This window comes from Zonotrichia leucophrys, chromosome 1 (genome assembly GCF_028769735.1).
Source record: "Zonotrichia leucophrys gambelii isolate GWCS_2022_RI chromosome 1, RI_Zleu_2.0, whole genome shotgun sequence".
Taxonomy (NCBI): domain Eukaryota; kingdom Metazoa; phylum Chordata; class Aves; order Passeriformes; family Passerellidae; genus Zonotrichia; species Zonotrichia leucophrys.
In genome coordinates this window covers 19,901,501-19,927,273 of record NC_088169.1, presented here as the reverse complement: position 1 = coordinate 19,927,273, position 25,773 = coordinate 19,901,501, and the positions used below count along the sequence as shown (strand labels likewise).

Here is a 25,773-nt window from a genome sequence, read left to right as displayed (position 1 = left end):
AAATTGGTGATTCTCCTTCCCTTGTTTTGTTTTGTTGTTGCTCGTTCCCCCTCATTTTTAAAGCATGGAAACAGCTTCGTTCTCCAAATGTGCAACACTATTTTCTTTATCTCGCAAAAAAACAAAACAAAAAAACCCACAAACAAACAAACAAAAAACCCAAAACCCAAAAAACCCCACAAAAAGTAACTTAAGTAACACTTCCTGCAATTGACATTGCATTCATGCACTTTTGGAGCCTGTTTTCTAACCTTAGCATCAGTGGGCACTGAACAATTTCAGGAATGCCTCCTTAATTTCTCTCTTTCTTTTCCATCAATTGGCTTCTCTCATCCCACCAAGTCTTAGCAGCAGGTTTACAGGTTTTCCTACCATTCCCACTATAAAAATATGTACATATAAAAATATGTATTTTTGAATCAAAAGAAATTGAGTACTCAGTCCATCCTATTCCAAGGAGCAGTCACCTTCTCAGAATCTTGTTTTCCCCCTATCACTTTTTACCTTCAGAAACTTTCTGGTAATACACTAGAACACCATGTTCTTTCCCATGGCATTCCTTACAGCTTCCAGCTTTGCTATCAGCCTCAGTGAGTGGAAAAAAGATAGGAGGATTTAAAATCCTCTTCTCCTTAGCACCAAACTAGTGTAGGCAGAGTTGCACAGTCTAGAGTCATCCATCTCCTGAACAGCTTCCACAGAAAAACAACTTCAGAAATGCTAAATAATCACAAATTAACTGGTCTTTCCACAAGGCTGGCTAAGCCCAGGCCTCCCAACCCTGTTATGGTCTTGTGTAAATCAGAAATCCAGAATTGGCATAAAAACTGCAACAGCCTGAGGGAGCATCTAATAACATCGTGTGGGAAACTGCAGCGTTCTCCTGGCTGAGCCCCATGAGGTCCCTTCCAGGCATCACTCAGCATAAACTGGCAAGAAAGCTGGGTATTGATTTTGATTATCTGCACTGTATGTGTGCTTGTAGAATCTGAAATTAAACAGCGGATTGGGTTTCTAGTCCCAACACCGTATTTATTTCTGGTTTTATTTTCCTGAAGGAAGGATGAAAGAACAACGGAGAGCAAAACAAACTTTGCGGGAGGTTACAATGTACACAAAGCCACCTTGGGAGTAGGGGCGGCTCTTCGCTTAGCGGAGAACGCGGGAAAGAGGGTGAGGGACGGGGATGTCTGCTGATGTTTAGAGGAAGCAGCAGCAGCAGAGAGAAGGGCCGCTGTTGTTCTCGGGGTGCACTTGACCCTCAGCCGCACCCCGCTCCGCTGGCGGGCAGAGGCCCAGCGCACGCCCCGACTCCCATGGCGCCGAGGCATCGCCGCCAGGGCCTGGAGCTCTCGCCTCCTGCAGGGACTCCCCCGGCCCAGGGCGGGCGGCCGCCCCTCCGCCCGGCGGGACGCGTCCCCCGCGCCGCCGCCGCCCCTCCCGCCGCCGGCTCCCGCATCCCGCGCCGCGCACCCCGCGTGACCGGCGGGGCGGGCACGGGCGGGCACAGGCGGGCACAGGCGGGCGGCGCGTCCCCGCAGCGCCCGGGGCCGAACGCCGCTCCCCCGCCGAGGGCAGAGGAAGCCGGGCGCTGCATCCCCTCTCGGTCCCGGCCGCCCGCCCCCGCCGGAGGAGCCGGGGGCGGGGCGGGGCCGGGCCGTCCGCGGCACCTCCCCGCGGGAGCGGGCGGGGCTCCTCTCCTTTGCGCCATGATGAACAAATGACCTCGCGGGGAATGAAATTTAAGTTCCACCGGGGAGAGAGAGTTCTCTGCTTCGAGCCCGACCCCACCAAAGCCAAAGTGCTCTATGATGCCAAGGTGACCGGCCGCGCGCGCTCCTGCCTCCCCCTCCCGCGTCTCCCCGGGCGGGAGGGCGCGGGGCGGGGCCGGCGCGCGGCCCGCCCGCTCCCGTTACGGCTCCTGCTCTCCCGTTACCGCTCCCGCCGGGCGCTGGGTGCGCCCCCGGGCGGGAGGCGGCGCGGGAAGCGGCCTTGGGCCCGGCCGGGGACGCGGCTCCGCCGGCAGCTGCACTTGTTGCGGGAAACGGGCGCCGGCCCGGGGAGGAGGGAGCAGGCGGGGAGGCCGCGGTGCGGGGGCCGCCACGGGACAGGGAGACGAAGCGAGGCGGTGCCGTCCCCGCCGGGCCTGGCCTCCCTCCGTTATTGCTCCCTGCGGGCGGCTCAGGCCGGTGCCCCGGTGGGGCTCAGCTCTCTCCCCGCGCCACGGGAGCCCCGGGGCTGGGGGTGCGCGTAGCGGCTGTTTGGAAGCCTCTGGGCCTTGGCCGCGCCGGGAGCAGAGGCGATGGGGCCTGCCCGCCGCGGCAGGTAGACAGCGGGGCCCCGAGCCGCCCTGGGAGTGCCGCCGGCCGCGCTTCCCGCCGGCCGCTCCTGGCTGAACACCTGCAAAGTAATTCTGAAGTCTTGCTGCCACCCCTGCAGTTTTGTAGTGTAGCTGGATCTATTTCCTGTCACGCTTTCCCACGCTTACTGCCCGCCCCTCTGCGTTTCAGAAAGCTATAAGTGGTAGCGCTGGTGAAGGAGAATATGCGGAAATAGGAGAGAGCAGTGCGCGGTGGGCCGTAGGTGTTGCAGTAAGAGGTGACTGCCTCAGTTAGGGCCTAACCGTAAGGGTAGTGAGAGTAATGATAGAGCTTTATGTAAATAGTGCTGGTTTAAGGTATCAGTGGTACACAAGATTATTTTTCAATCCTGAATCGTCTGTGTCCGACTTAGAAACAGAATTCTGGATGTTTTTTTGTTACAGAGAGGGATAAAAAAGGAAGTGTTGTAGCTGGATTCTTGATGAAATTAGTACTTTTTGCTGCAGGTTTGTGAGTGTGCTTATCCGTGTTTCTCAAACATTTTTGTTTAGGAATGCCACCGTCCTGTAATATTTTGGACTGCCCTTCTGTTGGTATATTTATTCCAATGTTCTAACAACCTGGTAGCTGTAGTTGCTATCCCTATAAACCTATAACCTGAGTACAAGAATGCATTGTACCTGTTCTTCTTTACTGTGAAGTACTGTAAACAGCATACTGTCTGAATCCATCAATAGTTCTTAAATTCTGGACACCCAAATTGAAACATCACTAGTAGCCTAAGTACTGATAATGATCTGTATTGAAAGCTACTCAAGTATAGACCCATATCTTTTTCTTCTGAGGTGGAGGCCCTTTCAGACTGGCCATTGCACATTTGTAAAAATGGAAGAAAACAAGGGTTGAGATATTCCCAAAGCCTCTTAATGTTTTGTGGCTGAGAGTCTGTGGTGTTCAACAGAGCAGTATGTCTATGGTTTATGTACAGAAAACTGTGTTTCCTGCTTAGGGCGCTTGAGCAGACAGCTCAGAAGAGAAAGTGTAAGTAGCCCAAATCTGCATATCCACACTGTGCTACTGCACTGTTTGATGTTTCCCTTTGTCTGTCTTGAAAGCATGGGACTTTTGAGGATAGAACCAAGATAGTGAGTAGTCTGCAATGTTAAGAGTAGTCAACAAGAAAGCTAAGTTTTCTGATCATTTAGTATAATCCTGTTCATGTCAATATTAACTGGCAGCATATCAAGTCTGTTTAATTTTCTTTTTTTTCTTTGTGCATAAACTTTCTAAATACCTGATGATTTACTTTCTCTCAAGCTTTTTAATATGTACCCTTCAATATTTGTTTCAGATTGTTGATATTGTTGTTGGAAAAGATGAGAAAGGCAGAAAGATTCCAGAATATCTGATCCATTTTAACGGCTGGAACAGAAGGTAAGCGCCTTGGTTTCAGTGGTGTGGTTTCAGTTCTTCCATTTCTTCTGTTTTATTCTGCAAAGATAGGCTTTGCATAAAATATCAAACTACTATTGTCTGCTGGAGTATTTTGTTTTTGTGAATGCCTTTAATATACTTGCTCATGTTGACATTTGTCTGTATCCATAAATTTCAGTGACTCGGTTTGATAGATGTGAGTTTAAACCTTATGGGATATCTGCCTGTGCTATATACTTATGGCACCTAAGTTTCCATTAATGAAAGGTTTATGCTTTGTTAAATCTCGCCCTGGATTGTTTGATTATCAGTACATGAGTGCAGTGTCTTGACTGTGATTGATAGTATGTGTCAGTGCTAGAAATGCTGTTTTGGATTAAGTCAAGGCTTGAACAGATTTTAGATGGCAACGTGAGAGCTGAAGCCATGTCAGCAGAGAAGAGTGCAAACCTTGTGATGCAGGGGTTGCTTCTGAATGGCATTAAACAAGTCCCTTGTAGATTTAAAGTGTATTAATTTATTGGCAATCATGAGTGGCATATATTCATAGTAATTTTTTACTTTCTTTTGACCTGTCCTTAGCTGGGATAGATGGGCAGCTGAAGATCATGTTCTTCGGGATACAGACGAAAACCGCAGATTACAGCGTAAATTGGCACGGAAGGCTGTGGCTCGCATGTAAGGAATACTTTTGGCCTCAAAAGAAATGAGATTCACTTTCAGATTCAGACAGATGCCAAGCTCAGTTGTAGGCACCTGGATGTGAGCTCATGCTGTAGGTGGTAGATAGATGCATAATGCAGTCAGTGCATTCTAGAGAGCTTCTCTAAGCTAGAGACATGTGGATTGTTACTAACACTCTAAAAGACTAACAACTCAATAGCTGTGTTATTCTTAACTATTGCTGTGAAATGCCTGTGTGTTGGATCTGCATCTTCCCAAAGAAATATACTTGCAAAATACTTCAGGAAAACATGAAGTATTTTTGGGCCAAAGGCAATAATCTAATATTGGTTAGCCATGGCTAGAGGATGTGCTTGAGAACATGAATGTGAGGTAATGTACAGACATTGGGGTATCCACTCTCAAATAAGCATTGTCCAAATAATTTCAGGTTTAATTAATGAAAATAACTCAAACATAGGTTTCCTGTGCATTTGCACATAATCAAATTAGTTAGGATAAAGACATGAAATAATATTACCCAGATGTCAGTGAACCATTTTACATTCTGTAGGAGAAGAAAGGGAAGAAAGAAGAGACGCTGCAGGTTGCCTGGTGTTGACTCTGTGTTAAAAAGCCTTCCTGCTGAAGAAAATGATGAGAGTAGTGAAAACTGTGAGTTTGTTTTCCTGCTTTGGTGACTGGTGGGATGCCTTGACCTGGGGATAAGTGCATGGTGTCAGTTGCCATGGGAGTATCCTGGTCCTTCCTATCTGAAATACTCCAAGGCAGTCATATGAAGAGTGGGAACTATGTTTCATGCTAAGCATCTGTTAAGTTGGAATATCTGTTTTCTTCTTGTAGTCCAGAGGCATCTCCTTGCATCTCTTCTATTCAACTGCTTTAATCAGTGATTTCAGAGCTCAATGCTGTTTTCTTTAGTGTAGTTTTAATAGGTGTGAGAACCCTTCAGATTTCTTCGTTTGATGTTCGGAAACACAACATTTCCCTGCTAGTGTTTGTGTATTTTTGAGGGCAATAAGATCATTTTTTCCCCAGTCTACCTCACACAAAGTTCTGTTTCTTGTCAGCTGACTGTCTGATTTCACTTTCAAGCCAGATTTTTAATTTCCTGCATTTTCCTTTGTGACTAGAAAGCCAGCAGGAACATTGGCTGGCACTTAACTGATGTTCTGGGAACTGCTGCTGCACAGATTCATGACTTTTGATTGAGTGATTAATATGTTAATCCTCTGTGGAGAAATAAAGTCCAATGAAAATGTGGGTGCTCAGGAATGTAGGGAGCTTTTAAAAGTGAATGTTTTTCAGTTAGAGAGGAGGCAAGAATACTTCCTAATAACTCACATGTTTAAAATATTTGTAGTGGGCTGTAAATAATGCATGTTTAATTCAATTAGAATTACTCATCCTCATTAAATATAACAAGATAATTGTGGTTTTTTAGTGGGTTGGGTTTTTTGGTTTTTGGGTTTTTTTGCATTGAGGCCTCAAACTGACTGGTCATAACCTCTGTAATGTAATAATGAATATGTGAAATCTCTTTTATGCAGCTATAAGTAGTTCTTCTTCTGACGACAGTGATGAAGGAACAGATGAAGAAATAAAGAGTGAAGAAAGTGACATAGATGAGAGGACAGAAATGGTATTTTTGTGTGTTCCTTAAGTTAATAGTATTTATTAGTATTAAGTATTAGTATTAATAGTATTTAGTATTTATTATCATCTGCACTTGAAACTCTGGGAAAATTGAAGTAGATAAAATATAGGCCACAACTGGTTATTTAGCTGGAATTAAAAGCATAATTTTCTTATTCCTGGTGTTTACTGTGATTGTGATTTTGAAAATTATACAATGTCATTTTCTTATAGAACTGTATGATATACTGCTAAAAATACACTTTTTTCCCCCCTCTCATTCTACACAAAAGACTCATGTGGAGAAAATGTAGCAGACTAGATTTTCCACTTTTGTGGGTGCTGTAAAAATTTGCTTGTCTATGCAGGTTGAATAAACTGATAGCAGCAGGATGTTTGTCATGTATTTTACTGTGAGACAGGCACGTCAACCCTGGTCTTAAGTTAAAATGTAGAGAGGACTGTTCTGTTTTCAAGAAAAAAAAAAAACATTTATTTTTCCACAGTAAACAGTTGATCTGAAGATGTGTAGACTTTAACAACTACAGTGTGGGTGATCTGCAACAGCAACACCTAAGAAATTTGTTTGCTTTTTAAAAAGTTGAATACTTAACATTAAATTTAAAAAAAAATTAAAAATGAATTTGCAGCTATTTTCAAGAGCAGTATTGTTAAATAGTTTAAGCCTATTATCCACTTGTATCCTTACTATTGAAGTTATTGTTTCACAACCAATATATTGTTTTCTTTCACTGATCTGTTGTAGAAAGAAGAACAAGACACTCATACAAAAAGGGACATGGAAGAAAGAGCAATAAGCATAGAAATTCCTGAAGTCTTGAAAAAGAAGCTTGAGGAAGACTGCTACTATATTAATAGAAGAAAAAGGGTATAAAATAAAAGTTGGGGTTCTAATGTGCATAAGGGTGTGAGGTAGTTTTTGTTTATACAACTGGAGTTTTTAACTTCACCTTTTTAGCTTCATTTGAGCTCAGGGCAAGGAAGAATACAAAGAGTGTAGGGAGTAGCATTCTCTATAGCTATAACAGTGGCTTGTCATATTCAGCAGTGTACTGTTGTGGTTCCTCATGGTACTTTAGAATGCAGATTGGTTTTGAAAGCTGGAAATGCATCAGGCTTCTTAATCTGACCATGTTTCTTCTTTCTCCTGATATTGATAAAAAATTCAGTTTAAGGGTTGAAATTATACAGTCCTGAATTTGCTTTATGCACTAGATATTTACTAAATTAGTTGGTACATTATAACTTACTGTTTTTAGAAGACATTCTTTTTTGTTTCTTTTTCAGCTAGTGAAGCTTCCTTGCCAGACAAATATAATAACCATCTTGGAGTCATATGTAAAACACTTTGCAATTAATGCTGCTTTTTCAGCCAATGAAAGGTCTCGGCACCATCAGATGACTCCACATGCTAATATGAATCTTCATTATGTGCCACCAGAGAAGAAGTGAGTAATCTTTAGTCCACTGTTGTTGTTACAAGGAGAATGAACTTGCATTCTGTGTTGTCTTTTATGGCTGTTCACTTCTGTGAGCTTATACCATAATGTGTATCTATTTACAGGGCTCAAAGTATTTGACAGATAACTATAGCAGAGTAACACTGATTACTTGTTTACCAGTGAGAGAGTCCCTGTACTCTGAAAAGTCATTATGCAAAAATATCAATATTCTCTTTTATCGTGTAAATTCTTATATTCTAAATATTGAGATCTGTTTTGAAGAATGTGTTGCTATTGTCAATGTGGAGAATTTCATATCTGATATAAGAATAGCCTACTTAGATAAACTTGAACAGGTTCATGTTTTAAAAAGGATAAAAATTTAATACAAACACTTATGAAGATCTCCAAGTGCAAGTTGTTGGTTTGTTTTAAGTGGATATATGATCTTAAATCTTAGAGTCAGTATGTAGGGAAACTGTGGTAACAAAAATCCTGATTTGTTGAAATTCATGTTTTAGTCTGTTTTCTCAGCTGAGCTGTCTGTTCTTCTACCATGTTACAAAATGCATTGACCATACATGTTTGCAGTGTGGTGGTTTTTGATTGTTTTGGGGATTTTTTTCTCTTATGTTAAAGATTTTTGATATTAGATAAGACTGCTTCTATCTAAGTACAATGGGGTGAAATCTTGTTATTTTTATCAACAAGAAATCCTGACTTGTGTTAGTGTTCTATTTCAATGGTCTGTATTTATGTTATTCCTTGAAGTATTTTAGCCTGAGTGTCTTGTTTTATGTTGGTGTCATTCATTCTTTGACAGATTGATGCTTTTCCTTCTTTGTAGTATAATCTCCCAAACAAAAGGTTAGATAAAATATCAGAAATATAAACAGAAGGTTTTACACACATTATGATTTTTACAGGTTTATGTTTAAGTAACTTCCTCAATAAAAACAATGTTTTAGTAAAATAAAGGTATAGTTTCACTGATCATTAAGTGGGAGAAATTCAGCTGACATCTTCATTGTTTTTCCCTTAGTGCTCTAACACTAAAGGTTATTGACCTTCTTGGATTTATAAAATTTCTGCACATGATGGTCCCCTGGCCCAATTCATGTGTATCAGTTTTAGTAGGTGGTATGAAATATTGGAGGTTTGGAATTTCTAACATGGATCATTTTGGGAGAATCAAATTGTTAACCATACACATATGTGCACTTGAAACGTGAGAGGGGAATACCTTCACAAAGGTGAGAGGTATTGAAGGTGTGCTGCACTTTGTGTTTTTGGTTCTTGTAATAGCTTGTATAGTCACCACCTAACCTTTAAGTCTTCCACACAGACCTGAAACTGAAATTCCTGGTAGCCTCCAAATGTGGTGCTCTAATTAGGAGAACAGACCATTGGAAACTGCTCTCCCATGCAAATGTATCTGGTTTTGTTGGTTCACTGGATAACTCTTAAGCACAGCTCAACTGCAGCTTAGCAGCTATAGGTCAAATTCTGCTTATGCCTTTTAGACAGAGATTCAGTCTATTGAGTACTTACTTGTTCTGGTGCACAGGTGCCTCTTTTTCAGCATAGTGAACTTGGAAAACCAAAAGAATGTTTACCTGAAAAACATCTAACGAACTTTATATATTCCACAGTAGATTTTATTAGTTTAGTGAATAGTGTAATATAACAGTTCTGTGATTTTGTTTGAGGTTGTGAAGCAGACCTTTTAAAAGAACTTGTATTTCTGAAGTTAACAGGAGCAATCACCTTCTTTTTAAGTGTGTTTTTAATCAGTTATCATTACTTAGTGATTGAATCACCATATTGTATTTATGATGTTAATTGACTGTATTATTGAGCAATTTTTGTGCAACTATGCTGAAAAATAGTGTCATGCAACTTTGAAATTCATAATTTTTTTCCCCTCTAGTGTCGAGCTATGTAAAGAGATGGTGGATGGGCTGAGAATAACCTTTGACTTCACACTTCCCTTAATTTTGCTCTATCCTTATGAACAAGCTCAATTTAAGAAGGTGACTTCATCAAAATTCTTTCTTCCCATCAAAGAAAACTCAACAAATACCAACAGGTAGGTTAGATACAAGAAGTTTAATATGCCTTATCTCAAAAGGTAGGAGAATGTGGTATCCTTGGTTCTTAACTAATTTGAAGATAAGTATACTTCTGTAGAATAGAATTCAGTAGAAGAACTCCTCACTTTAATAGTTATTGGAAGGAGACTGTTTTCCCTGAATAAAAGTGTTCATTAAGTGTGACAGTGTTCGCAGGGGTCTTGGGATGAGGAAAGAGACAAGGATCTGACTCCATGTTTCAGAAAGCTTATTTTATGGTATATATTATATTAAAACTATACTAAAAGAATAGAAGAAAGGATTTTATCAGAAGGCTAGCTAAGAATAGAAAAAGAAGGAATGAATAACAAAGGCTTGTGTCTCAGACAGAGAGTCTGAGCCAGCTGACTGTGATTGGCCATTAATTAGAAACAACCACATGAGACCAATCACAGATGCACCTGTTGCTTTCCACTGCAGCAGATAACCATTGTTTATATTTTGTTCTTGAGGCCTCTCAGCTTCTCAGGAGGAAAAATCCTAAAGAAAGGATTTTTCAGAAAATATCATAGCTACAAATAAGATCTGTGAAACTAGAAGAATTTCTTTTGTTGCTAGAGCCCTGACCATCTCAATTCTGTAAACCTGCCCTAATTACCTAGAAATCAGGAGGAACTTTCCCCAAGCCCTCCTCTGCTGAATCCACCCACACCTCAGTCGACTGACAGCCAGCCCACCACAGGGGAGCCAGCCACGCCGAAGAGGAGGAAAGCTGAGCCCGAGATCCTGCAGTCTCTGAGGCGTTCGACGCGCCACAGCTCCAACTGTGACAGGCTGTCGGAGAGCAGCGCGTCCCCGCAGCCCAAACGGCGGCACCTCGACACCCCCGCCTCCATGCCAAAGCTCTTCCTGCACCTGGAAAAAAGTAGGCTTTTCTTCTTACATTGTGGGCCTAAACAAAGCATGAAATTCTGTTCTTTTAGTGCTGCATGGGCTGTAAACTCAGAGAAAGAAATGGAAGTCGTTAACTTCTTGTATCAGTTCTTTAACTCTGAGGCCTCATTACCGAAGAGAGAAATACAAGGCAATATTGTCAGTACTTTGGGATATTTTTCCACAGAATGCAATGAGCTGCTTTTCTGAGAGTCTATTTTAGGATAACCTTTATTGAATTTCAGTGTTTTAAGACTTCAAACATTTTAGCAGCAGGCCTTAGATGCATTTAATGGCTTATAGTTCCAGGTAGTAGTTTACAAGTAATAAAATTTTTCTTTTTTCTTTTGTTTTGTTTTTCCTTTCATTTTGAAGAAACCCCTGTCCATAGCGGGTCATCTTCACCTATAACTTTGACTCCTAGCAAAGAAGGGAGCACGGTGTTTACTGGCTTTGAAGGTAGAAGAAACAACGAATTGAATGAGGTAACATTTTGATGTTTCTGTCCTAGATGTAATGATTAAATGTTTTGTGGACCTGAGAGTAAGGCTATGTAAGAAAAGATTTTGTTGGTATTACTTATTTCATCTTTGAATTTGAAGTTCTGTACATTCTAAATTATTTACGATGTTATAAAATTTTCATAACCAGTATTTTCATATTTTATCTATAGGTTTTGTCCTGGAAATTGATGCCAGAGAATTATCCACCAAGTGATCAACCACCACCTCCTTCATATATCTATGGATCTCAACATTTGCTGAGGATGTTTGGTAAACTAATGCAAAATTCTCTGCTCAATCAAAGTTGCTTTATATTTTTTTACCAGTCCCAATATCTGTGTGATTTTTCTGTTTGCTTTATTAAATTTATTTTTATTCTTGGAGGAATGTACATTTTAATCTGTTTGGAACTTTAGGCTATCCATAGATTTGGTTATCTTTTATTGGCTCTGTATGCCTTCATTTAGGAAAGGCAAAGCAGTGTTACTTCCAGTACACTGTCAAACATCATTAAACCCAGCGTCATTCACCTTCTCAGCATGTTTCTGTTTATTAAGGCTTTGAAAGATCAAAAGTAGCTTGCAGGGAAAAGTGGGGTCTGTGGTAAGAAGAAATTGTTATATTCTTTTCTATGTAGTGGATAAAAGTAATTTGAAGTTGCATTTACAAGAAGAGGTATAAACATTATTTCTTTTATTCACAGTAAAACTACCAGAAATACTGGGGAAGATGTGCTTTCCTGACAAAAACCTGAAGGCTTTAGTAAAACACTTTGAGATGTTTCTGAGGTAATGTCACACAGTGTACCACAGCAGTGTTTCTATTGTTACATAGGTCTAAATGTCCTGGAATGGCAAAGGAGGCTTAAAATAAAATACTAATTTTCTATAACTACAAGATTGGGATAAAGTTAGTATACCCTTTTTTACAATAGCAATTTGAGTAAAGATGAATATAAGATGTTTTATTTTTTAATTCCACTTGAAGGGAACCAGAATTTTCTACTTTGAATTTTAATAAACACATTGATATAGAACTGAAGTGTGAAAGTTTATTGATGTGTATAGAATGACAAGTCTGACTTGGTTAAGTAGCATGTTTTATGAAGAAATGCAGAGTCTGCATTGGTATTTTTTAATCAATATTAGCAGGAGGAGAAACTTGGTCTTAACAATGTGTTTTTAATTCTTAAAAGAAATGTCTGTCTTAACTGAGCTTTGAACAGAAAGGTTTCTCTGTGATGCAGTGCAGTGGTTTGTAGGGATACACAACTCTTTGTGGCTGCACTAGCTCTGCCACTGGAGTCAGTAAGGTCATACCTGCCCCATGATCAGATTGGTTTATCAGGTACTGTAATTAGTATTTCTGCATGACATTGAGCATGTGGTTAGATATCTAGTGTTGCTCTGTGTTGTGCAGTGTCAGTACACTGGAAAACAAAATTGCCGAGGAAAACTTTCAGGAAAGGTGTTGTAGACGGTAATGGAACAGATATGGAAATTGTAACTTAAATTTGGTCAGTGACATAGGGAAAGGTAACATAGTATTACACCAGCATAAAAAAAACCTTGTGTTAGATATCAGGGAGATGAAAGCTTTAAAATTATTTTACTTTAATTACTTATTGAAAATAAAAAAAGGTTTCCAATGTCAAAGTTTCTACAATACACAGTTTTTCTCTGGGAGCAATTAGTTTTCAAGTTTTACTGATTCCATTTTGCATTTCTTTTGTCAGATCCTTGTTGGCTTTCAAAATCAAAAGAATTAGAGCTCATTTTTGGAAGACGATTTTTGCTTGAAGTGAATATTTTTTAGAGAGCTTAACTCGCTGTGGATCAGACCAGTTTTTATCAGACTTTTGACTGTTCAGATTCTTCTGTGTTGATCAGAGCAGATCTCTGTTTTTTAGTGTCTTTAATAAGCATGTTTTCATATCCATGCTGTGGATAGTCTTTAATGGAGTAGAATAGATGGAAGGAGAAACATGTCCCCTACACCCCATAAAATAAAGGTTGCTTATTGGGAAAGGGTTGCTTAAGGGAACTGAAATTTCTAGTGATAGTATCTGTATGTGTTTTACTTTCCCATCTGAGCATTTCATTGAAATGTGTAGTCATCTATAAATAGAAATGAACATCATGTTTCCACACCAGCATTTTTAGGGGAGATAGAACTGTGGTTTTGAAGCAAATCTTTCAGTAGTTCCCCTTTTCCATGCTTTGTGTTGTGGTGAAGCGTCCTCCAAATACACAACGTGCATTCCTTTCAGAAAACACTTAACCAGAGGTGTGCTTCAGTCCTTGAGGCCAGGCTACAACAAAACCAAATGAGCCCCACAAGGCAAGCATAATGTGAATATCACATATCTGTTACAGCAGATATGAAGGCTGTTTTTTCCCAAGCACTTTCTTTTTTGACAGTGTCAAGAAAGCTTCAAAGTTACAGTTACTGTTGTAGGAAGCATTTGATCTTAGGTAGCTTTGTTATAAATACTTCCTTAGTCTACTTTCCTTGTCAGCTAATGCTACTGGGCAACAGAAACCAATACAAATCATTAGATACTTTTTTATCAATATCTATTCATATGGTGCTTTGAATTTTTTTTCATTTGGGTATTTATTTTTCATGCTGCTTGTCATTGACAGTGGTCAAACAATTATTTTCTAGACATTTGTTCGCGCTTGATTTTTATCACAGAAATAGTTCTGCATTTTCTGGTTCTAATCACAAGAAAACTTGAGTCTGAGGTGACATCTTGTACTGATGCCTCGAAAATAGCATTGATGTTCCCAACAATGTTAGAGTGAATATAAAAGCAAACCTTTACTTGAAAGCTTTCAGGTAGACAATATGGCAAAAATCACACGTTGCATAGTAATTCCACAATTTTTATGAAGTCATTCAAGTAGTATACTTACCATATACTGTCCAATTAAAAGGTTAATTGGTTAGGTAATAAATCCCCGGGGTCCTGCCCCACTGAAGGCAGAGGTTTCTTTTGTCCCACTTTTTTTATGTCTGGTCCAGGTTCTGGTTGGAAAACAGAATGTCTGTGTAGCTGGTTTTCGTCTTGGAGTAAGACTAAACAGTATTTATAAGGTCAGCTTATAGTTTCTAAATGTAGGGAAGAAAGGTAGGAAAATTGCTGGAAACTACAGCCATGCTTTAGCAGTCTACCAAGCTACAAATACATGAAAGGTACAAAAACCTAAAAATCTTTAGGCATCAGTACTAGTTCTTCAGTTTTCACATTCTGTCTTTTCCTTTTTGGGAATTAAAAGATTGATGAGTGATTATTATAAATATTTTATATCAGTTCTGTTCTGGCTTAACTTTTGAACAGTAAGATCTTCCCTAAAACATCTGTAAGCATTAGGTAATAGCAGCCAGTTTACTTAGGACTGCTTAATTGTTTTTGGGGTTTTTTTAAGTGAACTGCTTTTGAGTGAGAAGCTGAAGTACTCTCCTTTTCTTTATTTCTCTAATAGCAGGCAAAGGATTGATGGGTCTGCTTGCATTAATTAAACTACTCCTGAATATTCTTTGATGTCTAGTAGAGTAGTCCAAGCATTAGTAGTTTATGTATTCTTAAATAAAACTTTCATGCAGTGCACAACTGATTTAGTTCTTGCGTAGATACTGATATAATTTTGAATTATGATTTTGTGGCTAAAATTTATAGTTTACCATTTATAATATTAATCTCCTGTGAGCTGAGAAACTGACACTTATGTAATGTAATACTTTTTCTGGGAGCCTGTTGTCTTGAGTTTGCTTAGTTCATGATAGATGCATTAAATTAGCTTTGAGATGCAACATGGATAATATTTTCCAGTCATGCCCTCAGACTGCTGCTAGACAAGATTTTTCTCAATTTCCCAGACAGCATATATTTTTAAGAAATGTATGAAATGCATCTTTTTTACTTTCTTGTTAAGTAGAAACTCTACCTTCTTAATCCAGCTTCCTACAAGTGTGTAAAATGAAAATTTCTTCATGGAAAACAGGAAAGTTTATTTCTCAATAATAGAATTTGCAGAAGAAAATCAGATTCTCAAATTACGTACAAAACTCTGAATCTTAAATTATTTCTGAAATAATTCATAGTACTTGCAGTCTAAAATAGACTCACCAGTTGGTTTCAGTGAATTTCACTTACTGCACATTCAGTCTTTCGGACCAAGCAGTGGGAGCTAATGCTTTAGCTGGTGCTTACTGGTGCTAACTGGTAATTGGACTAGTGAAAGGCCCCTGATTAAATCTCCTTGCCTGTTAATAGCTTTAGAGTAAGAGGAAGTATTAGCTTTAAACTAATTCCATTATTTCAGCCGCTTTTGAAATAAAATGCTTCATATGCTCTATTTTACAATTTCCTGGCATTGTAAGGGGCCTAACAGGCCTCCAAAGGTTGCCTCAGTGGTGAGAAGTGACTGGCAGGAAGGTGCCCATTTCTATTTTGCTATTTCCATTAATTTGCACACAGCCTTGGCTTGGAAAACTGTTTTGGAATCAGAGGCCCCCTCCCAAGTCTGTTAACCAATAGGAGCTACTTAAGAGTTAGGAGGAGGATATAATATGTCTGTTTTTACAAGAGCAAGACCCATCTTCACTGAGGTAATTTCAGAGACTGGCATTTGCATTTTGGGAAAAAAGGCAAAATGAAGTGGTATAGAAATGCATAGACAGATATTTTGACTTTGATGAAATATGGAAGAATAAATAAGTAATGAAATATTTCTAAAATACTTCTAAAATTTCTAGTAAGTATTTTTAGATGAGGCCAATGTATTAGTTCAGATTATGGACAGCTAGTAGTCAAAGATTTTACTTTTGTTAAAAACCCACAGGTACTTAATACTCAGTATCTCCTTTAAGCTTAAATATATTTTTTTTACCCCCACTGACACTCTAAAATATGCTTTTATCTATTGTGCCACTCTGCTCCATGGGTAGGAAAATATTTTGATGCTGATGAATTTTTCTGAGAAGGAAGCCAAATCAAAGGATTGTAATAATAAAATGTGTATATACAAAGATGACAAGTTGTTTCACGTAACTTTAAGAAATAGATCTCTGGTGCTGACAGCAAATTTTGAGTGTAGTAATTTTATTATCTATAACTGCAGTGGTGAATCATCACCACTAGTCTGTGCTAATGTACAATTATGAGAGGTTATGTGTGTCTGAGAATGAAAAAATTAATCATTGCAAATGGTGAATGAATTAGAAGACATCTTTAGTTAGGCAAAGTTGCTTTGTAATAGAGTTCCTGTTCATTGTGAGTCATTGTGGCTTCAGTTGCAAACAGGCAAGTAATTAAAAATCACATTCTGAAAGGTGGATAAGAATGCAATTGTGCTAGTGTTTCTTATATTGTAATATTAGTTGATTAATATTGTTGAATTATACTGGGTTTTTTCCTCTCGGTTTTTTGAATTAACCAGTTACTTGGTTATGACACACTAGAAAACTTCATGGAATTGGAACCTAAATGTGAGAAAATCAAGTTTTTGAGTATAAATTGGAGACCTGGGTTTAGAGTGCACAAATATGTAAAGCAACATTTTTTCCCAAGTTTTGAAACACTTTGAAGGGAAGGAATTTTTTATGTACAGTTGGGTAGAAAGGGGCCCTCTCAAACTTTTGGCACCTTTAGGTAGAATGCTTCCCACTGAGTGCCTGGTATTGTGCAGGTTCTTACTTTCAGTGGGCTTTGTTGGCTGCTTGGTCTGCAGAATGTGCTCATTGGTGCTTATTGTCCTCAACTAAGGTTTTGCTGCATTGCCAAAAACTGTTCATGAAACTCTCCCTGTGGATTGCTTCTCTTCCTTCTGCTTTCCAAATCTTCAGGTGCCTGGGAGTTTGAATGTGCATATTGCTAGTCCATAGTTGAGGCTTGGATCATGTATCTACATTTAGAGGTTGCCCCAAGTACTTTAAATGTGTTATGGTAGCTTTTTTAGAAGGCAGCTGTAGGGGCCTGTGCTGGTCTGGTCACGGGGTCTTCATCCTCAAGACAAACCAAGGACTCCTGTATTGAGCTCTTGTAGGACTGTTTTTTTCCAAAAGGTCCTTGGGAAAATTAAATTTGCACTCACTCAATCTGATTCTTGGAAATGTTGTGATGGTAGCTTGGCATCTTCAGGGTTCTCCACACTTCCTCTTAAAAGGCCAAGGAATATTATCTCAGTTTCTGTATATCAGTGAGTGATAAGAGTCCAGTCAACAAAACAGGCCAGTTTACTCCTTTAGCATGGTTCTTGAGCCATTGGGTGTTGGAACAAATATCTGGAACCTCAATTCACTTCTTCTGTTGACTGCAATGGGGTTATGATGGACTTTGTCATCTGAACAACTTTCCAGATGGAGACAGGCCTACAAATTGGGGAGGGGTGAGGGTCAGATGGTTGTATATGTTTCTTTGTGAACCTAAAAGCCTTTTAGTTTTCAAATCCTGCACTTGAGTAGTAGTGTCAGAGATGAGGTAGCTTCTTAATCTGCAAATGACATTTCTTTTGATGAGGTGACTCACAGAGCTAGGACTCATAATGGTCTTCCAGCAAATTTGGATAGATCATTACAGTAGCCTTTCAGACGGGTCACTGATCTCATCAAAGCATCTGCTTAGTTTTTAAAATTCTGTAGGAGAAGTTTGTAAGGTCACCTTCCTGGAAACTTTTCCTTTGGACAGTGTCTTCTTATACCTTAATGGCTGAGGATGTCTTTCTGAAAACTAAGGTTTTCTTTTCTTTGTCATTTTCACACTTTCTGGGCTGTCCCTAAGTTTATTCATGTGATGGTAGCTGACATTTATCAGAATTCTTTTTCTTCATTCAGAGACTTCTAGCAATAAATGTTTTTGGTGGTGTCAAGGCAAGGCCTATCAGAGTATGCTCTAAATAAAAAAAAAAAAACAAACTAAAGAGTATGCTCTTAATACTAGTACTAATTCAGTGACTCTTTTTGAGATATGTTCATGACATGTGTTAAATGGCCTTCTAATGTGATAGTGATAACTCAGTTCTTCTTTTTGGTAGATCTACCTGTATAAATCAGTCAGATGGTAGTGTATTTATGAGGCTCTTGCTTGCTTAAAAAAACCCACACTTGAAGATCAGAACATAGCTTGAGGAATTCCTAAGTTGCCCACAGCTTTTCCACTTGTCTCCATCCCCTCTAGACCTTTCTGAAGTGTTGCCCTTCTAGGAACCTGAGGCTGTAGGAAAATAACTGCATTGTGCCATGTTACCTCTGTTCTCTAAGCATGACTATAAGGCATGAGTTTGTTTTTGAGGACATTCATGATGAAAAATGCCTGCAGTCTCAAATCAGTATGGACTGTGCCTCCCAGAAGTTGGTTGCTCATCAGCAGTCTTGCTTTATAGATGTATGCATATGAACTCTGTAAAAAGTATAAAAATGAAAGAGGCAGTAATGCAGCAGGTGACTGAATGGATCAGATTTGTAAGTTAATCATTAAACAATTTCTGAATAGCTCCATTGCAATATGCTTTCTGATCTATTGCTGAACATTGGCTCTGTCTGCTAATTACAGCTCCCTCTGTCTTTAAATCTTGGCTCATGACTTTCAGGTAGCAGTGTAATTGATCTTGATGCTGGTTTAGCTTGTCCAAGAGCAAAGCAATAGTGAAATATCTGGTAGGCAAAAGTCTTAGGAGACTCCTAATATTTCTGTGCCAGCATTCTGCACTCTGATGTCTTTTGAATCGAAAGCAGCTTCAGAAGGGCCCCTGCTCTTTGTATGCAGGTACAGAAAGGATTGTGGCAAAGGCTGACTGTGTTCCTTCAGTAGTTTTCTTCTGCTTCTCTGCAGAAAATAATTTGTGTTTGCTAGCTCTGGGGTATTTTGCTTTTCACAACTGTTATGTGAAGAACAGGGAGATGGATGTTTGACTCTGTGCCTTTTTTTTTGAGTTGTAGCTGTGGCACACCATCTCAGCTAAAATTTCTCATCTGTATCAGCTGTCACTTTAGCATGCACCAAACTGGCATGTATCACTGATGATTTAAGCAATAGTCAGGAAATTTGGAAGAGAAAGTGAACCTGTTTCCCATTACATGCTGATAAAATTCTTGGAACTGTCAGCTGCCCAAATGCCCTCTGAAGGTTCTTTTAAAACATGTTCCCTTCTGTGATCTAGCTCGTAGTACTGTGTTCTACTAAATGTTATCCAAAGATAGTAAGATTTTCATCAGCCCCTGTAATTTTTTTAATGTCTTGGAGTCATTAATGTGTGATAATGAAGAATTATCAATCAAATACCACTTGTTCATCTTAACTGTATAGAATCTAAGTACATCCAAAGTTAGGTTCAAGTCTGTTAAGTTTTAGGCTTTTCCACACTTGCTTCATACCAACCCTTCATCCTAGAAAGTGATTTGTAGCTAACTAAAGTCAGAGGTCATAGCAGTTGATGACTTCGGTATTTTATTAGCTTCTTAATTGCTATTTTTTTAGTGGTTTGAAACATTTTACATCAGAAACCATTTAGGTCCCTTTATATACTGTTAATTGCAGAGCTGCTGTGAAATAAAGAAGTATGGAAGAAGTCGACAATGTGCCTTCTAAATTAACAGTGACACACCATAAAGGATTGATTTCTTTTAAAAGAGTTTCTATTTCTCACTGCGTTTTCTAGTTACATCTAGTAGGATGTAACTAGTTATAACTCTAGTTTAGCATTTGATTAGCACTTGCAAGGATTGGGGAAAAATCAACTCTTTTTCATTTATCTGCAGTTTTGTACTGTCACCATTTTCTATGAGCTCTGAGCAATTAATATATTTCTTATTGAATATAAATGCTTTATTTAGAGGATCTTGCCAGTATTCTTTGATGCTTTGGCTCTCTTTAGGTCAAAGAACATGTCCAGTTCAGGCAGTGCAGCAGTGAGTGAGGTTGGAGAAGGCCTGTAGTTTTTATGCCATTTACATGAACATTTTTTTTTAAATTGTACTTTCTATGTCCAAAGTATTGGCTATGCAAAACTGATATTTTCAGTTTCCAGTAGTGAAGTCATCACCCCAGCCACTGTTTCTTGAGAGAGCACAGATTCTGTAAATGACATTGTTTTCTGTTGTTTCTTTTGCTTCCTACTCTTAAAACACGTAGCTAGCATTTTGCCATGCTTATTGATGCTGATCTTTAATATCCAGGTATTTTTGAAGGTCTTTGTGTTTTTTTTCTGAAGTACAGCTTGAGTGTAATCTTGAGTTTAATAACCATTTTGCCCTTTTTCCCCTGTTTATATACCTAGTATCTTTGATTTCAAAGGAAGGAACAGGGAGCTTATAGTCATTCTAGCTGTTTGTTACTGGTGTTTGTAGCAGCACTGTTTTCATTTTCAGTCCTAAACCAAAGAAAAAGTTGCGTGTTAGCAGAGCAGGAAAACATGATAAAATATTGGGTGCTTGGTGCTTTGAATAGTATTTGCAGACCATCTTGCAGAAATATGAAATTAAGGAACTGAATTTGTGAAGGATGTGTTTTGTCGTTGAAACCCATATTTAAATCAGAAAGATGGAGACCCTAAAGGCACATGAAATATATGAAAAATCATAACTTTACTTGCCTTAAAAGATATAGTTTGGCTCCCTAATGAATCCTGACTATTTGTATAAGATACTGCCAAAGTGATAACTGAAAATACTGGTTTGGGCATAAATGAAAGTAGTGTGCTGAGCAGGTAACTTACAGAAGTTGCAGAAAGATCTCTTCTTTTTCCTTCTGTACTAGTTCTTTGAATTCTTTTTCTGAGTATAGTTTAACTTTCTTGGGGGTTTTTTTGTTTTGTTTTTGAGCTTGAGGAATTTTCTTTTAATTCTTGTTGGATTTCAGAATGCTAGAGGAAGGCTGTTTTTCACTGTGTGAAACTTGTAAAAAATAGGGCAAATCCTTTGTATGCCAAATTTCAAAGAGTAATAATTCTTAATTCCCAGGCTGTGTTTTTGCTGAGCTTAAAAATCAATTTGAAAAAAGCTTTTCTCTTAAATGTTTTATATTCTGTTCTTTTTTTTGGTGTGCTTTCTTCTCAGGTTTTTAGCAGAATACCATGATGATTTCTTCCCAGAATCTGCTTATGTAGCTGCATGTGAAGCCTACTACAGTACTAAAAATCCTCGGGCCATCTACTGAAGCTATTAATAAGGATTAAATCCTGCTATACATAGCCCATGACAGTGCTATTCTGCTACATGGCTACAAGATGAGAAAGGAATTAAACAACTTCTGGAGTTGAAGACATTGGTAAATATCTTTATGATGGTTGGATTACTTAGGAATGGAGAACTGCTTTTCACAGATGTGTATAAACAGTGGTGTGAGTCACTTGGAAGGCTGGATATAAATCTGACTCCAGATGAATGAAGAAGCCTTGTTCTGACTTTACTGCACAGGACTACACAGAGTAATAAAAAGCAAAGGAGGCAAAAGCAGATACATTGGCAACAGGACATTCTCATGAAGATAAATCACCATGCTGTGTTTCATTGTAGCTCAGTCTCTCCTGCCTGAGAAATAAGACTTGACTAAACAGTTACATGAAGAGAATTTGTGACTGGTAGCTTATGGATTGTTTTCCTCAAAAATTACATTTCATCTGTGGAACTGTCATGATAGAAAGGATTGCTTAATGTAAAGGTGGCTTTGCTGTTTGGCTAGTGTGACATCTGCCTCAAAAATGACTTTGTTGCTTGAATGAAAGATGTGTTGCTGACTTTGCATTTTGCAGAGGTGTATATAGACCTTTCATGGCAAAGCTGACAGGGTTCTGAGCAGACCAGACACAGCCAGGGATTCGGCATTTAACTGGCAATAAATGATTTCCAGAGCTGTTATGAAAGAACTCATTTTCTACAAGTAAATGGGAAAGTCAGTGAAGTCATTGCTCTTGAATTGGCAAACATTTATTTTCTTAATAAAGTTCACAGTGGCTGCTGTGTGGATGTGTGATTTTGACTGTCTAAAACATCTTGTTCGTGCTCAGTTAGTATTTTGAGGGTGCTAAGTGTGCGTATAATGAGAGGTGGGAGCACTGACAACATATGGAGAGGAGCCCTTTCTGTATCATTGGATGTTCTTCTGCAGACTTGAAGGATGTCTCTTTAGACTTTTTTAGACACTTTGGCTCTGGAAATAGCAGTTCAGTGAGAACTGAGTTCCTACAAATGTGACAACACATTCAGTATAAATTAATTGAAACATAATTCTTGTTGTGGAAACCACATGCAGGACTTAAAACACTGGCCTTCAAAATCCTTGGCTCTATCAAGATAGACACAGATTTTAAAAGCACTGAGAGAAAACAGGACTGAGTTACAGACTGCATTAATGACTCTGTAATCCTTCTTGGTTCAGAAAACCTCCACCTATAATGCAGAGCTCAAGTTTCCTCACATTTGTAGAAACTAGTAATTTGAAGGCATCCTCTTTCCCACATAAATGGCAGGCTCAGGCTAAAAGGCCAAAAAAAATGTAAAATCTGCTGTTGATATTCATTGTCACTTTTCAGAGTTCTGTGGTGTGTTCAAGCTTATGAATTCAAAATATTAGGATTACTCTGGTTTTAGTAATTTTATGAAGAGTCTACTGAACTCAGTTGTTAAACCAGTGGCATGGATGCATGCAGATTTGATGATTGTTAATTCTAAAAATTGCCTTTTAGCAGCACTACTCTTTTTTAAACACGTTTCTCTTGTACCAAGAAACCCCCGTATTTGTAAGCTTTCATCATTCTCGAATGACAGAAGTTTTGAATCTCTAGCAGAATCCATGTACATCAAAACTTTGCCAACATGTTTCATTCTAGGTTTAAATGCTGTTTCTCTAAAAGAGAGTTCAACAAGATACAAACAAACTGTCTAACACGAGATGAGTCTAGGAATGCTGCCTGAAACTTCAAAATTAATCCTTTCTATTTTAAGAATGCTCAAGTGTAATAGGACTGATCTGGTTTTGTTCCATTTTTTGCACCTGTGAGTATAAGACACGTTACAAACTGAGTCCCGTTTTGTGACTGTTTAACTGTTGAAATGAAAATTTCTGCATCAAGGGGTCAGGAGTATTGTTGGTATTGCCTTGTGGAGATGCTCAAAAGATGTGAGGGGGGAAAAATTCTGATGGTCCAGTTATAGTCTTTGTGAACAGAATTTTTCATAAAATTCTCTTGAGGCTGCCATTGGATGTAATATTACAAACTATCTTACTCTCATAAAAACCAAAAGCTTTTCTCCAAAGTTGTATGTATGCCTTTGTGCTTCTTGACACTTCTAACTGATAAAACTTTCATGAATATATATTTGAATTTTAAAAGTTTAGTTTTATAAATTCAGTTACCGTAATGTGCAATTTTGACATCCCTCTTTACTATTACTCCTCATTTATGGCATTCCAAATTTTAATACCTGATTTCTAATTTTTTTAAGCTGCAGCAGTGGGACACTCTTGCAAATACTTGAAACAGAGTGCTCAAGAGGGACAGTTTTTACTGGTCTTCAAATATATAGAGAATTACCAGAGTGGGCCCCTAAATTCACTTGGAATGTAATGTTCAAGGGTTCTTGAACTCAGAAAGCTTGATAATGTAGCTTATAGCCGGTGTGAATCTGGAGGAACTCTTTCAGTGCCCTTGACTGATCAGATGCTTGATGGGATCCACATCCATCTGAGGTGATGAAAGATGCACTTAACTATTTGTCATTGTTTAGTTGCTCTTTGTAGAGTTACTCACACCGTGCTTTCTAACCTGGCTGAGTCACAATGGCATGGACTAGCTGGAGGAATATGAAAGCCTGACTGAAGCAGGTGTGGGAGCCTTCAGAGGAGCAAGTGTGCCAGCAGACTTCAGAGGCAGTCCCCTGCAGCTGAGGAAGCAGTTAATGGGCAGTGATAGATCATACCAACATACCTGTTTGTACAAGGCACACGTGCTCTGTTTCCAAGGGAAGGCAGTTTTGTTTGTGTATTTCAGGAAATTATCCCACTGTAATTACAGTGCATAATTACACTGGTAAGTTTCCATGCTGGAGGTGAGTCCTGCACTTCCCTTCAAGAGTGAGGTGCTCCCATAGTGGGTGTGATGTTTTGGATATGACTGTTCTTGGGAAGAAGCCGAGGAGAGCGATTGCAGCTTAGGTTTAGGAGCAATGATGCAGCTGATGGGTGGGAAGAGAGCTGCCACCTGCACGCCCAAGGTGCTTGGGCTGCACTCGTAGGACTCATTTCAGTACCTGCTCCGACTTGGCACAGGAAGGTACTTGAGGAGCTTTATGTTGTGCCACAGGACTATGAAACTGACCTTATGTTTAGTGCTTTACATAGACAGTAAAGTTTACCAAAGAAGAAAAAACAAAACTTTAATATTCTTCTGTTTTATTCCTGATTTTAAGCTTGATTCTGTACCTATCATTCTTCAGGAAAAAAAGAAGGAAATCAATACTGTTCTTTCAAGTGCACTGTCTAGAATTGCCATGTTGCCTTTAATTTTGCTGTTGTGTTTTTCAAGCTCCTATTTTAAAGCTCAGGCTTTCATGGGGGTCCTTTTCAGCTGAGATGATGAATGTGAATGTGACCAAATGTTAATTAAGAATATCTTCCATGTCCCATTCTGAAAGCTTAGGCACATAGGGTTTCCCTTGGCACTTGGTGTGGGCTAACAGCAAATGTGTCGTCACTCCTTACGTCAGGAATGTGTGATAGGAACTTGTCAAACACTACTGTAGGATAACCTTGCACCGGATTATGCTGAGAGAAATGTCTGCAGTCAAGGAGGAAATAAAAAGCTGATTGGAAGTAAAAAGCTGTTACTGCTTTTCATGTTTATATCATCAAAAATGTTATCAACACATTTGGGAAGAATGCCGAGGAGATTGTTATTGGAGTTAAAATGTATATGTGTATATTAAATCCTTCATTTTGTGAAAATTACACATTTTCTCCACTGGCATCTTTAGCACATCTTCCAAAAATATGTGTACTGGGGTGGAAATAAGCTGCTGAAGGCAGGGGGAAGGAAGGAACATTTATTATTCTTCACCAAGTCTCAAGTCAAGCCTTTATTGTAGTAGCTGGCTGTAGGAAAGCACAGTGCTGACAGATCTTGGACAGAGAGCCTCGTCTTAACTTTGGGCTGTTGCATGTTTGATCCCTTTCAACTTCTTTATCAATAACAGAGGCAGAAAGCAAGATTGCACTTCAGAGCACACAAAGGCTAGTCCAAATTCAAGGATAAAATGCCAAATAGCCACAGCACAAGCATGCTTTGGCTAAATGTGTTATGTTTTTGTCCCGTGTACTGTAGAATCTTTGTGATGGCACTTAATCACATTAAAAGTCAACAAGTTCCATTTTATGCCTTAATACATCTCAGTGTCTCAAGGTTCCCAGGAACAACAGTTCTAGATGGTTCCTTTGACCATAATCAGTACAACCTTGATGTGTTTACATAGTCAACTTTTTCACTTGCTTATGAAACAATGAATTTGGAGGGATTTTCTGCTTTTTGTATAGCCGCATGCTTTTTCTGTGTGAAATTAGTGAATCCAGGTACTACACTGCTAGAGTTGGAGGTAGAGACACTTCAGTATTTCTGTCTCAGTTTTTGGTGGTTTTTACTTCAATGACAACACCCCCTCCCCCCAACTCCTAAACCAAAGTTTGGAATATATATGGCTTCAGGAAAATGTTATCAGCAATGACTGAGTGGCAGAT

The 25,773-nt window shown here is 39.0% G+C and overlaps 1 protein-coding gene across 3 annotated transcripts; it reads left to right on the top strand.

Moving 5' to 3' along the window:
• The first annotated feature begins 1,503 nt into the window (after positions 1-1,503).
• MSL3 (MSL complex subunit 3) lies at positions 1,504-24,862 on the top strand. Of its 3 annotated transcripts, XM_064708491.1 has the most exons (14): positions 2,788-2,827; positions 3,331-3,362; positions 3,673-3,755; positions 4,338-4,433; positions 4,993-5,093; positions 5,990-6,081; positions 6,841-6,963; positions 7,383-7,543; positions 9,468-9,626; positions 10,272-10,534; positions 10,918-11,027; positions 11,216-11,315; positions 11,749-11,833; positions 21,102-24,862. In XM_064708491.1, the coding sequence occupies exons 1-14, from the start codon at positions 2,803-2,805 to the stop codon at positions 21,199-21,201; spliced, it is 1,530 nt and encodes a 509-aa protein (XP_064564561.1). In that variant the 5' UTR covers positions 2,788-2,802; the 3' UTR covers positions 21,202-24,862. The 3 variants fall into 3 exon arrangements, with proteins under 3 accessions (XP_064564578.1, XP_064564571.1, XP_064564561.1); XM_064708508.1 differs by lacking the exons at positions 2,788-2,827; positions 3,331-3,362 and adding an exon at positions 1,504-1,819; XM_064708501.1 differs by lacking the exons at positions 2,788-2,827; positions 3,331-3,362 and adding an exon at positions 1,984-2,407 and having other exon boundaries at positions 21,102-22,004.
• Positions 24,863-25,773: the final 911 nt, after the last annotated feature.

Excerpts from the sequence above, each read along its gene's own strand:
- MSL3 (XM_064708508.1), top strand. The coding sequence starts at position 1,721 with ATGACCTCGCGGGGAATGAAATTTAAGTTCCACCGGGGAGAGAGAGTT. Across the intron at positions 3,756-4,337 it reads TTTAACGGCTGGAACAGAAG|CTGGGATAGATGGGCAGCTG; the intron begins GTAAGCGCCTTG and ends ACCTGTCCTTAG. Across the intron at positions 10,535-10,917 it reads CTTCCTGCACCTGGAAAAAA|AAACCCCTGTCCATAGCGGG; the intron begins GTAGGCTTTTCT and ends TTCATTTTGAAG.